Source organism: Euwallacea fornicatus, chromosome 18 (assembly GCF_040115645.1).
Source record: "Euwallacea fornicatus isolate EFF26 chromosome 18, ASM4011564v1, whole genome shotgun sequence".
In the NCBI taxonomy this organism is placed as follows: domain Eukaryota; kingdom Metazoa; phylum Arthropoda; class Insecta; order Coleoptera; family Curculionidae; genus Euwallacea; species Euwallacea fornicatus.
This window is the reverse complement of record NC_089558.1, coordinates 656,792-670,629: the sequence shown is the minus strand read 5'-3', so window position 1 is coordinate 670,629 and position 13,838 is coordinate 656,792. Positions and strand designations below refer to the sequence as shown.

Sequence of the window (13,838 nt, the reverse complement as noted above, 5' to 3'; positions counted from 1 at the left end):
AGATCTATGATGCAACTTCAGTTCAATTCCTAGACTTTACTTGTGGTATGTGTATCAATGAAAATCGCTAATCACAATAGTAAACTAAATGACAGTCTGAAAAATAACAAAAAGTTGACTGTTCGGAGATAATTTTTTTTTTATGAGTTAATGTATTGCATATTGCATAAAACTAAAATTAACAAGAATACAAATACATGACAAAAATAGCAAGAAATAAATGCCACTTAGTTCTCTTTGTTTTCACCAGTGGCCTGGGCTGGTGGATGCCATCTCAGGCGGCCTTCATAGAACTTGATCACAACTTGGGGGCATTTAATGTTGGCCTGCTTTGCTGGGACTAAATCGGCTTCATCTGTGCCATGCCACTTCATCAAAAACATCAGTTGACCTTAAAGAAATATTACTGCCTAAAACAGTTCTCTTATGGTTAAAACTGTAATTATACCTGGACTATCAGTGGCTCCAATAATTGTGTCTGGTTCAAGACCTCTGTCAAAACCTAAACATTTCTTCTCATCTATTTTTCTCTGCTTGGGTTTGCTGATTGATTCTTTTTCTTGCCCATTGATGCTGACTTTGCGTTTCTTTGCCTCAGCTTCCTTTTTTCTGGTCCTCTCTGCTTCAAAGGCTGCTATTAGGCCTGGACAATCTGTAACCCAAAACTGTAAGACTATTGTTATGGTCCTTCTGGGATTAATTTTCACCTAAATTCTCTTCAGGCTCCCAAGTATTATCTTTATCTTCATAGCCAATCCACTTGAGAAAGTATTCTTTAACTCCCCGATCATTAACTCGACTGTCAATGATTTTTTCCACTACATATTCCTCAGGGAGTGGAGGATCTGCCGGAGGCGGCACTGGGCTGTTTGCTTTACTCATGTTTAAGCTTTTTAGACTATTGATTGAAGTTTGTGAACTCAAGTTTTTTTTATTGTTGTAAAGCTGAAGTTTGTTGTTATTCCTACTTACTTTTGTAAAACGAGCTTTTTAGGGGTTTAATGAAAGTGAATAGGGGTATATTGACAAGTAAACAATTTGAAAATAAAGACTGTTTCTCCTGGAAATAAATTGACATCGATCAACAAACCGACCGACAAAAATCAACAAAGCGAGTATCCACCATTATTGGGAAAAAACATCATGGCCGCTTGCTGCATCAATTCTGCCAATTAGGGTTATCGAATGCTTGAAAAATAAGACCAATGGTTTCTGTCACAACGAAAACTGGTCTTTCTCTCTCTATTAGCTCAGTATAAAATGGGACAACCATTGTTCTGAATAGGTCAATTTTCAATAATTACCTCAATCTTTCAACAGTCATCAGCCACTCAACGACATCAAGAGTGATTTAAATATGATGTGAAAGTTTCTTAGTTTTAATTTTAAAACTGCTATAGTTACAATAACGGGTGATCTTTAAAAAAATCGTGCAACAGTCGTTGGAAAAATATTCGGAGTAGGTAATGAACAGTGGACGTAAGACGTGGATTGAGCCATTTACTGTGCACCATCAAAAATCTGACAAATTGATAACAGCTGATGAATTTATCTAAGACATTCCTCTGATATTTCAACGCTTATTAGAGGTTCTAAAAAATGCTGAAATTAGCTATTTACCACTATTTTGGTCTTAGATGAGTTTTGAGTTCGGTATAAATATTTTTATTATGAATTTAAAGTGAAATAAAGTGGTTTTAAATGAAAAAACTGCCTCAAATATAATTCATTATTTATATTTGCTTCATCCAACAGCCGTAAAAATGCTACTAAACTTCTGGATAAGTTATATTATTTACTTTTAACGTTTTCTCTATAACATAGACATCATAATGAGTACCCGCTTATATGATCTCGATAGCTCTGGGGGCCTTATGGAGGTAAGTGAGGGGTTTGTTTCAATAATGCAGTGTTTTAGTATCTCTAAAGTTATGGCCCTACTTATAAAGAATACCTATGTGCTTTCCATATTTCTCTATCCCTATTGCCTTTTCCATGGACACAAAAAGAAGGGCGGGAAATCCTGGGAACTGTCGCACCATTAAACTTTCCTTCTAAATTAGTATAACGATCCTCATAATAACAATTACATGCGTAGTTATAGCGTGATTGCAAAAAGTTCAACTAGGTACTACATTGCAAATGTTGCAAATGCAGCCTTCCCCTATATAATAAGGGGCAATGAGATTAATACGTATGACTGCTATGGAAAGTCTCTTTAACCTCTTATTCTTTTGGAGTTAGAAACATGGGAGATGATATATAAATGCAAGCAAGTTGCCTTGGATGAGCTCGGCATCAGATACACAATATAACTCTTAACAATACCCATTTAGTGCAAATATTGTCAAGAGAATTATTTTGTGAAACACATTCCTTGTGAATGTCTAGCATTTGTAAAGCAAGAGTTTGATTGGTTTGGCAGAGCAATAATTGAACCAGAAGATTGTGATTCATTACAACAATGGAGTTCTCTTAAATGGCAGAAATAATAACCCAGTTACAACTGGAAAAGAATTTCTGTCTTTATTACTATAGTAAATAGCTTTCCCACTCCTCATATTTTGCAATTATGCCCTAGGACGTAAGGGTTGATTTTATTGAGCTATGCAATATCTTTCTTTTCCAATTTGCAATTATCTTTAGTATTAATCTTGCTTAGCAAATTCAATCCCTGATTGCACCACCTGGAAATGAGAAAAAAGAAAAGGAGAAGAAACCTGAACACCCCTATTTTAAGCGGCCCGGAAAAGGGCATAATCACGATTTTTGTGACGCATGTGAGGAAGGTGGCGATTTAATTTGTTGCGATAAATGTCCCAGTAGTTTTCATTGGGGATGCCAGTAAGTAAATTAATAAGCTGTAAAACTGAGGACTATTCAAAATTAAATTCAGCGATCCCCCTCTAAACTTTGAAGACATTCCTGTAGGGGAATGGCTGTGTCACAGCTGCAAGTACCAGAAAAGTCAACTTGTCGTGTTAAGGAAGAGGTCAGAGAGTACTTCTTCTACATCTAGTTCATCAGGTATGAATACTATACGTACTTCATTAGTTTATTTGCAATATTGGATGCTTCTATTAGGCTCAAAATCGGTGAAAAAACCAAAACCAAGCGCATTAGAATGTTTGATAGAAGCCGCAACTGCCATGAATCCTAAACAATTTGAATTGCCATTTGAGATGGATCTGCCCACCATCGCTTTCCCTGGAGATGAAAAAGGTAAGTAAGTACTAAATATGTGAAAATATTTAAACAAGGACAGAAATTAAGCTGGGTTTTTGTTGCTTTAGCTGAAAATTTGGGTGTCACCAAGAGGCCCAAACAGCGGGATTTCGAAAAGCTGCCCAATGGGCTGGTGCCGCTACCTGCGCGCAAATGTGCAGAATGTAGTCGATCTTGTCGAGTAGCTCCACTGATTGAGTGTGATTTTTGCAACTCATATTACCATTTGGATTGTTTGGATCCTCCCTTAACGGCTCCTCCTGCAGGGGTTTGGATGTGTCCGTTACACGTTGAGCATACTTTGGTAAGTTTGAAAAAGAAACTAGACGATGAGTAAGACTAGACCATAAAGATCTTTTGAAATAATAAGAGGTTTTGTTCAGGATTCGACATTATTGACTTCAATCTCTGTTTGCGAGCGCGTTAAATTGTGGGATAAATTTTCCACGCCTGTCGATCAGGATGCTGTAAAATTGGAGTTTTTCCGAAAAGTTCAGAGGAAGAATCCTCCGTTTAGAGTAAAAAGAAAATTGCCCTTAAAGTTAAAGGTAAAATATGTTTGCAAGAAATATACTTAAAAGTCAGTTTGGGAAGTTTTAGATTCAGGTACCAGAGATGATTAAATATCATTACAAAAAGCCAGTGCAGCTGCTGCCTAGTTTAAAGGATGTACTGCGGATAGAGGCTGCTTATAGAAAAAGCAGTATTATTGAAGTAAGGAATAACTTGAAAATAGTAGTAGTAGTAAATTTGTTATTTAGTTGAATATACAATATATATAAATGAGAGATGAGTTTGTTTGCAGAGTGAGGTTGCAAGTTCGACAGAGAGTTGTCAGGGAAGTGTTGAAGATAAAAATGACGAGGAAGACACAGCGCAGAATGATAATGATGATGAAGTTAGCAAATTATGTGATACTAGTGATTTAAGGTATTCTGGAGTTAAATTGCCGTAAATTTCTGTATGTAATAATGAGTTTTATTGATCTATTCTTCAGTAAAAATTCGAAAGCTTCTTTACAAAACCCTACAGAAGACGTTCACATAAAAATGGAAACCAGCCCGGTATCGCCATCGACCTCTTCGGGAACCAACATTAAAATCACCAACAACACATATTATACAAATAACGTACTCAATGTGAATTTCAAATGCAGCTCTCACGAGAATGGAGGTGCTGAGGAGAAATGTCATAATGACACGACAAATAGCGGTCTGTTCGATAGGGACCTTGTAAAAAAGGAACAGAATATGGTCAAGGATATTATGGAGGGATATTTCAATTATGAAGGTAAGGATGTGTGTGAAAAAACGTTAGTTCAGTAGTTGTATATCAAAGTGCCGGCCGCTTTACCAAGGAGGTAATTTTGATGGGAATTATCTTTTTGAAAACATTAACGAAATGTTTACACCCACGTTGGCTAACGCAAGTAATAATTTATCGAGGGTTTCTTGACAGATAGCGAATTGGGAATTCAAACGGTGCGCATTGAGTGCGGTAACATGGTCGCCGAACGCTCCCTACTCCTATTTAATAGTTTATCATACATCATAAAATATCAAGGATACTCAAAAAAGTCGGCCATATTGCTGGATTATTGCAATTGAGACTTTAGCAGAAACAAATGGCTGTAGAATTGACTATTACTTTGACAGATGTCATTAATTGTTTAAAACATTTTCCCATTTTTTACTCTGAGATTCGCAGCTCTATTTCAGGTTATTTGTCTAATATCTGCTTCCTTACATTCAAATTCAACCGATTTATGCTTTCCATTCCTCATCTCGGTAATACTGACCGAGCATTCACACGTCAATATTCACAATTTTCTTGTTAAATCAAAGCGAGATTACATTGTCTTTTAAGTCCACTTTCAGATCATTGCACGAAATTACCCCGTTAGAAAAAGCCCTGAATACATCACACGTAGAAGGAAGCTGATTAAAAAATATATATATCGTTGCGAAGTGCATTTCTCTATCGTGTCTTGTTGTCTGGGTACGGAAGATTTCTTAACGCTTGACGCTCAAAAGCATAAATGCTGAACTTGTTGTGGATCCGTGAAATTTTTCTCACATCCGAATTGTTAACCGACCTTTTCCTTAGCTGACCTAGAGCTGAAACAACTGGACGAGCGCGTGCTTAAAATCCTCGCTTTCCAAAGGTTACAGCAGATCGTGGAGAGTTTCAATCACAGCTCAAGTGCAGGAAATTTGAAAATGCCGCTACCTAGTGAATTGCTGACTCCTGCAGATATCGACCGAATTTCCAGGTAATCTCAGAATACTGGATTTACTCTTTAGCGTCAAAGATGTTTTAGGGTGTTTGCGAGCCCCAAAAAGAAGCCCAGGGTACGGTCGATTGTCCGAGCCAGAGCGATGTTGTGTCCAGTTGTGTCCAAGCATTTCTATAATGTGAGGACGCGGGAAGTAGATTCCACAGATGTTAGACATGACGCCAGGTTAGATATCGTAAATCACATGCATGTTCATAAATTGGAATTAAAATATACTTTGTTATTCAGCTTTATGGGTTTTCGACCGACAGTCTCAACCAGATTCCCCGAGGCTGTGGCGATGAGATACCGTGTTCTCAACGTAGGTAAAGGGTCGTCTAATGAAGTGGATTTAGAGAAATTTGGCTATTGCAACTTCATTTCCTTCAAGCATGCCACCATATTTTTCGACGATGTAAGAGCCTATTTTAACACAACATTTGTAAGGATGCATATTGATTTATTTGATTTTAGTATACCAACAGTTATGAATTGATTAATTATGCGCCTGCGGGGACGTACGTGAACAACGTGCTGTATTCGAATAATATGTGCATCAAGCGATCAGCTGATGTTGCAGGGGATTCTGCTGATGGGGGAGAAAAGGTGCAAGGTGCGAGTATGACCCCTGAAGAGAAGGTAAGTTGTTTGTTGAAAAAACTTGCATTACATTTGACAAAAGAGACGTAATGTTTTCGCTCAAACTCAAGTAACAAATCTTTGAAGATTTCTTCTGCTAACACATTATTTCAAGGACTTCGCCGTGATGAGGCTCATTCCAATATACACGACCACTGTTTTGTGGCTCAGTGTGATGTTAAAAAATTTACGTGCACAGCTTTGATTCCAAAATGTGAAATTTGCTTATTCTTTCTAGGCCGCAAATGTGGAAGCTCAAGTACGAGATGTGATTAACCGGAAACGAAAATTTGGTCGATCTGACAATGTAGGAAGCAACGGAAACATGGGAAAAAGAGAGGCCAAAATGACGGCTGATTATATTGACAGGTAAGTTAATTGTTTACTTATGGTGAATTCAGGCATGCAAGAAGTGTGCACCACTCAGTGTGACGATGTGTCTGCTTAATCATTCCAAGGCAGGTAACATGTTTTTAATGAATTTTCGATTATTTATATTAGAAACTCACCTTTCAGTACGTTACCAAACGTAGTAATAAAATAAGGGACATATTACTGCATTGGTGCACGCGCCCGAATGCGCTATTAGAAATCACACTTCACTTAATGAGGGTTAAATTATTGATAAACTGTTAATTTTAACACCAAGCTAGTTTCCAACTACTTCAATGTTTCTATGGATATTCACTCGACAGCTTATTCATTGTTTTGCACAAAAGGAAAATATTACTTACAATTTTTAGATTTGAATGCTGTTGTTCAACTGCTTTTGAAGACATGAAACGAGGCTGGGAGGGTTCCGCCATCTTAAACCATGGTTCCCTGTTAAAATTCGGATGTATAAGCTTCGTTTTCTCTATAGTTGAAAATCTATAATCGAAAAAAAAATAAATAAAAATTATATTAGGTTTAGAGACTCATTACCAGTAGAGGTATTAATTCATTTGATTATCGGTAATTTAACTATTATTGTATAATGATTAATTCATAATATTGGATTTTGTTTCAAACAATGGAGGGCTAAAAATTAATGCGGTTGAAATTGCAGATGTTTTTTTCTTGCTGTATAGCGATTTGGTCATTGATTTCAATTGGAAATAAATTACACCTTGTTATCAACAGGTTCGGTAACTCCCTTACATACATCAGACATCAAGAGTTTTATATTAGTTTGGCAGCGTAGCCTAAAGGCTGTTTATTATCCAAATTACATAGCACATTTCTTCGGTTCTTTCGGAAACGGGAAGGGCTTGACAACCAACTGTTGTGAAGTTGCCAGATTCGCCTGTTCCTGGAAAATTCTTTTCCAAAGAAACCAAATTTGATAAAGAAAAAAATAAACATTTCTTCAGTTTTTTTTATCGCACAATCTGTTACAAGTTTGTTTCCCAACAGATAGTAAGATAATGTAAATACTTTTATTAATCCTAAACTTCCTAATTTAAACTTCAGCTGTCTTATTCAAGAATTCCATTGTGATTTTAAGGAATTCGCTAGGTTTTTCTGCGTGCACCCAATGACCCGCACCTTCAATGTACTTTAACTCGGCATTGGGGAATAACTGCAATATTTTTGGAAAGTCGCTTCTCCTGCAATTAAACTAAATTAACCTCTCTCTTGTAAAAAGAAACAATTATACTGGATATAATCAGATTTTCCTCCTCCTACAAACAAAACCGGCCCTTCATACTTCACGTTATGCACGTTCGGAAAAGAGCCGAGCTCCTGCAAATGATCTAGCAAAACTTTCTTATTGAACCGCCACGTATAACTAAAAACAGATTTTGCCTGTGCATCTCTATTCCGAATAAAAAAGTTCTTACCTGCCGCCTATAATTTGTGTTAAATTCATCAAAACCAAGGCCATGAGACCTTTATTTTTTACCACTGTAGACAGACGATTTATTACGTGCGCTCTGGCTTGTTCCGGGGACAAATTTGCTGGTAAAATCATGGTGTTTAATATTTGTAAAATTTTCGTGTAAATCTGAAAATTATGGCTCGTGGAAATAGGAGAAGCGTCCACTACGATCAGTTTTTCTATAATTTCTGGCTAAAATTGGGGTCGATTACGTGAGCCCTCAGTTTTAACTACCAAAGCTTACATATTTCAGAGATATCAACATGCCAATTCTTCCACCGATATCGTGCCCCAGGAGATAAATTTTAGTCAATCGCATTACCCTTACAAAATTTAGCACATCTAACATCATATCCTCGTAAGTATTGTGGTTCAACTGAGGAGAATCTCCATGATTTCTCAGATCAACCGCATACACCAGTCGTTTGGGCTTGAAGCCACCGTGGTACCTTTATATTCATTTATATATTTCAAGTTTATTGAGAGAGATGCAATACAGTACCTTTTACAAGTGGTGTGAAAATTCGACTTTGAACCCAATAATCCGTGCAAAATGAGGAGAGGCGCGGTGACCTCATTTCGTTTAACATTGCCAAAAGTGGTGTCGGTATTCTGATAAGAGATGTAGGCCAGATCAAGGGCGCTATATGGTTGTTTTTGAGCTAGGTCAGCTTTGCAACGGGTCATTCTTATTAGTTTTTGTATGAACTTACAGAAATTTTGAGCAGGTGACATTTTGCTGCAATGTCTCTTTGAGTAGTTAATCCTTTTTTGATGTCAACAAGCGACAGAGAACGTCAAGGCCAAATTTGTATGGGGTTTGTCGTTTGTAGGGGCACAAAAATCCATGAAAAAATAAACTCTTGCACTTACGGAATATAGTCGGATTTTGCACCTCCAATAAACAGGGTCTCCCCCTTATACTGCAAACCCTCTACTGTATCAAACTTTGCAATTTCCTTAAATTGCTTCAGAAGGGTGGGGATATTCACCCTCCATTTATAGCTGGAAAAACAGTTTTATCTTCTCTAAAATTGTGACAAATATGTTACCTCTTATTATCACCCACAGCAGTTAAATTTGTTAATATGAAAGCCCTAATTCCCTTGTCTGTAATGACTTTCTTTAGTTGTTCATTTATAATGTTGCGGGACTGGCTTAAGGGCACATTACTGGGCATTTGAACCCTGTGAATCATAAACCATTGAAGCATGATGAACACATATTATAATACTGAAACTGACCTTCTCATTGTGTCTAGAATTATTGGCATTTCATGTATATTTGGACTTAGGTTAACTGGAGATATATCCACAACTACTAACTTTTCTAAAAATTCTGGCTAAAAGGAGGCAGAAGAATTATAAATAAAACGAATCTAGTGTTTCACTGACATATTTCAACGCAAACAGCATGGCGCATCTTCCCCCCATTGAATGACCCATCAAGGCTGCTTTTGATATGTTGTTGTCTATCAGAAACTGTTTCACATCTTCCACCAAATGGTTATAAGTGTGCTCATCTGAGTGAGTGCTCTCACCATGGTTTCTCAAGTCTAGAGCTTAAATATTGCAAAATAGTACAATATATATTGTGTATCTAGTAGGAAAAGTAGTGTATTCGCAGCGATGATGTAAATTGATAGCAGTACAGACTAAGAATATATCTTTCTTACAAGGTGCAATACGCCCCTATAAATCTGAAAGGAACACATATCACCATATCTTAAGTGGTCCTCAATACAGTCTCTAGACACTACTTACATATTTACCTATTACTTTCCTAGGAGGATTAAACTTCTGGGTATAAGCTTTACATAAACTGGTCCAATTCTGTTTAGACCCCAACAAACCATGGGCAATTATGAATGGATTTACTTGATTATCTGAAACTGTTTCCTGTTCATACACTGCATGCGCCAACTTAATAGGTTCTGGCGTGATTGTAGTGGAAAATCGCTGTGAATTTCTTTTTAGAACCTTTAGAATTTTCAGTTTGCCAGGGCTCAACATTTTGAAGACTTCCTAAATTGTTTTAGCACACATAACCTTAATTTACTGTGCTAGAAAGGTATCAGACATGCCTCGATATGACCCTCTTTTTTTAATCACTTTTATCAGAGAGAAACAAATGCTGTTTCGCACAGATAGATTCTCACGTGGTAATTTGAGGTTATGTGTGTAATAATAAAAAATAACAGAAAACGTGATCACGCTCTATTTAATTCTTAATTTTCTACATTCCGTCCTTTCTAAAGAATGTCGAGCAATTTGTGCACCTCAACTTAAACCCATAAATCAAGTAAAATCGATTGCTAGTACCACTATTTCCCGAGTGTTAAAGTAATCATTAAGAAATGGCCTGCAAAAATGTGCCTGATCCAAAAACTGCATTGGATTGTAAAATAGAGAGTGGTTTAACCCACGAATGTGGAGTCTTTGGGGCCATAGGCAAGGACACTTGGGAAACGAACACTGAAATTGCTCAGATTATTTTAATTGGATTGCAGGCCTTACAGCACAGGTAAGTTCCTGGATGATAGTGTGAAGCAGGCATCAAATCGTAATTGAAAATGTTGTAGAGGACAAGAATCCACAGGTATAGTTACAAGCGAGGGTCATAATGACTTCAACATTCAAAAAGGGATGGGACTGGTGAAGAATGTTTTTACAAATGAAATTCTATCTCAGCTTACTGGAATTATGGGTATTGGCCATACCAGGTTAGGTGTTACAATAACTCCCAAATTTGCCTGTAAAATCATAATTTCAGGTACTCCACGAGTGCAAAATCAACTGCCATAAACGCTCAACCTTTTGTAGTGCATTCAATGCATGGATCATTAGCTGTAGCCCATAATGGAGAGCTGGTAAATGCTTCAGCTTTACGAAAGCAGGTATAACTTATTTGGATGTGCTCCTTTCATTCCTTCCTTCCTTTCAAGGACTTCTTGTTTATATCTGCTTTCTAAATGTGTTTGTAGGTTTTGGCCAGAGGTGTAGGGTTGTCCACTCACTCAGACAGCGAACTCATTACTCAAGCTTTATGTTTAATACCGCCGGAAGGGGAAATTAATGGTCCTGACTGGCCTGCGAGAATTAGGCATTTAATGCAACTCGCCCCTCTTAGTTACTCTTTGGTAATAATGCTAAAAGATCGGATTTATGCTGTTAGGTGCGTTGGATTTTTTCTCTTACAACCTAAACACAAAATATTACAATAAACTCTTATAGGGATCCTTATGGAAATAGGCCATTATGTTTAGGCAAAATTCTAGCAGACTCTCATGAAAGTAAGCTTTACTAAATTAAATTAATTAATACTCCTGTAGAAGTTACCAATTTTAGTGGAAAATGGCTACACTGATGATCTAGCTAACAAAATCATAGACACTGATAAGTCTGCAGAAGGTTGGGTGGTTGCTTCAGAATCCTGCGCATTTATGAAAATCACTCGTTATATTAGAGAGATAAAACCAGGAGAAATACTGGAGCTCACTTGCAGTGGCCCCAAAACAATAGATATAATCCCAACTCCTGAAGGGAAGAAAATGGCTTTTTGCATTTTTGAATATGTATACTTCGCCAGACCTACAAGTATTTTTGAGGGGCAGGAAGTGTATAATGCCAGGGTACATTGCGGAAGACAGTTGGCATTGGAACATCCTGTGGAGGCCGATATCGTCGGTTCAGTTCCGGAGTCCGGCAATGCTGCTGCTCATGGGTATTCATTTGAGGTGGGTGGTTGAAAGGAGAGATTTTAGTAGGTTTAGTTACTATTTTCAGTCGAATATTCCACAAGGCGAATTACTGGCCAAAAATACGTATGTGGGGAGGACTTTCATTCAGCCCAGCAATAGATTGAGGCAGATGAACGTGGCGCTGAAATTTAGTTAGTATTCTATGCTTATGACCTATGAAAAAGATAACGGAGTTATTTTCCAGGTCCAATTCTCACTAATGTAAAAGGAAAACGGATTATTTTAATTGATGATTCGATTGTGAGAGGGAACACTGTCGGTCCCATCATTACATTGCTACGAAAAGCTGGGGCCAAAGAAGTTCATATCAGGTGATTAATAAAAGAACACGTATAGCGTTTGTATTTTAATAAAATTATATTTTTAACTAGAATCGCCAGTCCTCCATTGAAATATCCGTGCTACATGGGCATTAATATACCAACTCGCGAAGAGCTAATCGCAAACACCAAGGATTTCGAAGATATTGCTTTGAAAGTTGGTGAGTTTCCAACGGGTTTGATGAAACAATGAGAATTCATTGAAAAGCCTCAAGTAGGTGTTGAAATATAAAAGGGACGTTCTGGATCAATTCGTCTCTGTCAGATGTTAAATGATACAGAGAAAATTGCTCAATTATAGGCCTATGTTCACAGTTAACCGCCTGCTGCGAGATTTTTCTTTGAATGATACTCCGTTACTATATTGTGAGAATTTCTTGAATAGGAGCCGACAGTTTGCACTATCTAAGCGTGGAAGGCTTAGTGCGGGCAGTTGAAAAGGACGTCAAGATAGATGGACGAGAAGTGGGTCATTGTATTGCGTGTCTCACCGGGGACTACCCGGGAGGATTATCCGATAAACTGGACTGGTGAAACTCTCTTGAGGAAGACAAATTAAACTTTTTATTGCGGTATTTAAAGTGAATATCTCACAGTCTCGATTAAGTTGCAAATTTTTGAATACGAATCTCATTATTTAGCAAGTCTTAAGAATGTATAAAACGCTTGGGGTTATCTAAGTAATCTAACTATTGAGCCGTCCATTAAAACGGAAATCCGTTTCTAAGCAGGGTTTATGATTTAAATATATTTTGAGTTACAAGTCTGCAATTTATGTACTTAATTATCGTAAATTATTAAGCGTCATATCACATATCAGGAATTAAAAATATTTAAAATTTTGGTGCATAATGTTATATCGCATTCCTTTTTTGCTTGCAAAGTGAGAGAAACTGATACATTTCTAGCCTGATTTTTTCAAAAAACGTGGTTTTATGCGCGCGTGTGTGTGTGTGTGTGTAGTTGCCTAGGCAACACACACTAATGAAAATGTACAACAGATCGCAAATTGTGTTTACCTTAACGTTTAAGTTCATATTAGTCGTTTATAATATTAAGATATTTTGACTTCCATTTCCATCTTTGAGAGTTCCTTTTCATTTTTGAAAGAACTCTCTCACCAAAACTCTTGTACAGTATTTCGTAGGGTTTAATTCAAACGTCATCATTTTGTTCTGAAATAATAACGATGATTTGAAGCGCACAAACTTCAATGCTACTGAAAACAGTTCCTCTAGTTATTCACAAGTAGGCATATCTAATCGTAATTATATTTTTTGTAAGTTATTTCAATATAATACTGGATAATTAATAAAAAAACATTAGTTTGATTTCATTCTGCACGTATGTTTGTAACACGGCTTTTGTGTCATTGAAACATACGTGTCAAACGGACACTTTCACTCTCGGGATATAAAATACGTGTAAGGCTGACTGGGCCAATTTCAAGAAAAGGACACCCAGAGAGATTTCTCTCACATCATATGATGCGAACTGATACAAGGAAACAATTTGTTCGAGTTTCGATGCCAATTATTCAGTGAATTTGTGCAACCTACCCTATAAATTGACACCTAAATATTAAATAGGACTGACCTTGTAGATTAAACCGTCCCCGCCGCTTTTCGCATCATATGGTATGTGAGAGAGACAGAGAAATCTCTGTGCATGTTTTTTTTATATTGGGCCAGTCAGCCTTAGACGTACTGTATTTATCTCTATTGCCATTTGTCTCCTTGATTCCACTGGTTTGTTGTA

General features: G+C 37.1%; 4 protein-coding genes across 6 annotated transcripts; 2 read left to right on the top strand and 2 right to left on the bottom strand.

Annotated features, from left to right (window-relative positions):
- Positions 1-114: 114 nt before the first annotated feature.
- Positions 115-882, bottom strand: LOC136344934 (chromobox protein homolog 1-like). The gene is made up of 3 exons (XM_066292844.1): positions 708-882; positions 449-652; positions 115-391 (listed from the first exon to the last, which is right to left on the bottom strand). The coding sequence occupies exons 1-3, from the start codon at positions 880-882 to the stop codon at positions 228-230; spliced, it is 543 nt and encodes a 180-aa protein (XP_066148941.1). The 3' UTR covers positions 115-227.
- A 465-nt stretch (positions 883-1,347) lies between these two features.
- Positions 1,348-7,186, top strand: LOC136344924 (PHD finger protein 12). The gene is made up of 15 exons (XM_066292819.1): positions 1,348-1,880; positions 2,663-2,844; positions 2,897-3,027; positions 3,085-3,222; positions 3,294-3,529; positions 3,609-3,773; positions 3,826-3,939; positions 4,031-4,155; positions 4,223-4,515; positions 5,332-5,497; positions 5,546-5,686; positions 5,750-5,915; positions 5,975-6,139; positions 6,378-6,508; positions 6,883-7,186. Exons 1-15 carry the CDS (start codon positions 1,833-1,835, stop codon positions 7,013-7,015), a joined length of 2,334 nt encoding a protein of 777 aa, XP_066148916.1. The 5' UTR covers positions 1,348-1,832; the 3' UTR covers positions 7,016-7,186.
- Positions 7,187-7,482: 296 nt separating this feature from the next.
- On the bottom strand, positions 7,483-10,132 carry LOC136344932 (sn-1-specific diacylglycerol lipase ABHD11). 3 transcript variants are annotated; one of them, XM_066292840.1, is made up of 6 exons: positions 9,772-10,132; positions 9,395-9,561; positions 9,245-9,342; positions 9,053-9,187; positions 8,874-9,005; positions 7,483-7,728 (listed from the first exon to the last, which is right to left on the bottom strand). In XM_066292840.1, exons 1-6 carry the CDS (start codon positions 10,010-10,012, stop codon positions 7,581-7,583), a joined length of 921 nt encoding a protein of 306 aa, XP_066148937.1. In that variant the 5' UTR covers positions 10,013-10,132; the 3' UTR covers positions 7,483-7,580. The 3 variants fall into 3 exon arrangements, with proteins under 3 accessions (XP_066148937.1, XP_066148938.1, XP_066148936.1); XM_066292841.1 differs by lacking the exons at positions 8,874-9,005; positions 9,053-9,187; positions 9,245-9,342; positions 9,395-9,561; positions 9,772-10,132 and adding exons at positions 7,779-7,910; positions 7,963-8,192; positions 8,245-8,449; positions 8,503-8,662; positions 8,714-8,864; XM_066292839.1 differs by lacking the exons at positions 8,874-9,005; positions 9,053-9,187; positions 9,245-9,342; positions 9,395-9,561; positions 9,772-10,132 and adding exons at positions 7,779-7,910; positions 7,963-8,192; positions 8,245-8,449; positions 8,503-8,864.
- Positions 10,133-10,169: 37 nt separating this feature from the next.
- On the top strand, positions 10,170-13,323 carry LOC136344925 (amidophosphoribosyltransferase-like). Its single transcript, XM_066292820.1, has 10 exons — positions 10,170-10,523; positions 10,582-10,722; positions 10,773-10,896; positions 10,984-11,174; positions 11,234-11,292; positions 11,348-11,736; positions 11,786-11,891; positions 11,945-12,071; positions 12,132-12,241; positions 12,466-13,323. The coding sequence occupies exons 1-10, from the start codon at positions 10,357-10,359 to the stop codon at positions 12,612-12,614; spliced, it is 1,563 nt and encodes a 520-aa protein (XP_066148917.1). The 5' UTR covers positions 10,170-10,356; the 3' UTR covers positions 12,615-13,323.
- The last annotated feature ends 515 nt before the right edge of the window (positions 13,324-13,838 follow it).

What these genes read in the sequence shown, in the direction of transcription:
- LOC136344925 (XM_066292820.1), top strand. Translation starts at nt 10,357, where the DNA reads ATGGCCTGCAAAAATGTGCCTGATCCAAAAACTGCATTGGATTGTAAA. An exon ending in GATCGGATTTATGCTGTTAG is followed by an intron (nt 11,175 to 11,233) that starts GTGCGTTGGATT and finishes AAACTCTTATAG; the next exon opens with GGATCCTTATGGAAATAGGC. An exon ending in GAACGTGGCGCTGAAATTTA is followed by an intron (nt 11,892 to 11,944) that starts GTTAGTATTCTA and finishes GTTATTTTCCAG; the next exon opens with GTCCAATTCTCACTAATGTA.
- LOC136344934 (XM_066292844.1), bottom strand. Translation starts at nt 882, where the DNA reads ATGAGTAAAGCAAACAGCCCAGTGCCGCCTCCGGCAGATCCTCCACTC. An exon ending in GGAGCCTGAAGAGAATTTAG is followed by an intron (nt 653 to 707) that starts GTGAAAATTAAT and finishes TTTGGGTTACAG; the next exon opens with ATTGTCCAGGCCTAATAGCA. An exon ending in TGGAGCCACTGATAGTCCAG is followed by an intron (nt 392 to 448) that starts GTATAATTACAG and finishes TATTTCTTTAAG; the next exon opens with GTCAACTGATGTTTTTGATG.
- LOC136344924 (XM_066292819.1), top strand. Translation starts at nt 1,833, where the DNA reads ATGAGTACCCGCTTATATGATCTCGATAGCTCTGGGGGCCTTATGGAG. An exon ending in TGTGATACTAGTGATTTAAG is followed by an intron (nt 4,156 to 4,222) that starts GTATTCTGGAGT and finishes TCTATTCTTCAG; the next exon opens with TAAAAATTCGAAAGCTTCTT. An exon ending in CCACCATATTTTTCGACGAT is followed by an intron (nt 5,916 to 5,974) that starts GTAAGAGCCTAT and finishes ATTTGATTTTAG; the next exon opens with TATACCAACAGTTATGAATT.
- LOC136344932 (XM_066292839.1), bottom strand. Translation starts at nt 8,735, where the DNA reads ATGTCACCTGCTCAAAATTTCTGTAAGTTCATACAAAAACTAATAAGA. An exon ending in TTTCACACCACTTGTAAAAG is followed by an intron (nt 8,450 to 8,502) that starts GTACTGTATTGC and finishes ATGAATATAAAG; the next exon opens with GTACCACGGTGGCTTCAAGC. An exon ending in GGAAAATCTGATTATATCCA is followed by an intron (nt 7,729 to 7,778) that starts GTATAATTGTTT and finishes GTTTAATTGCAG; the next exon opens with GAGAAGCGACTTTCCAAAAA.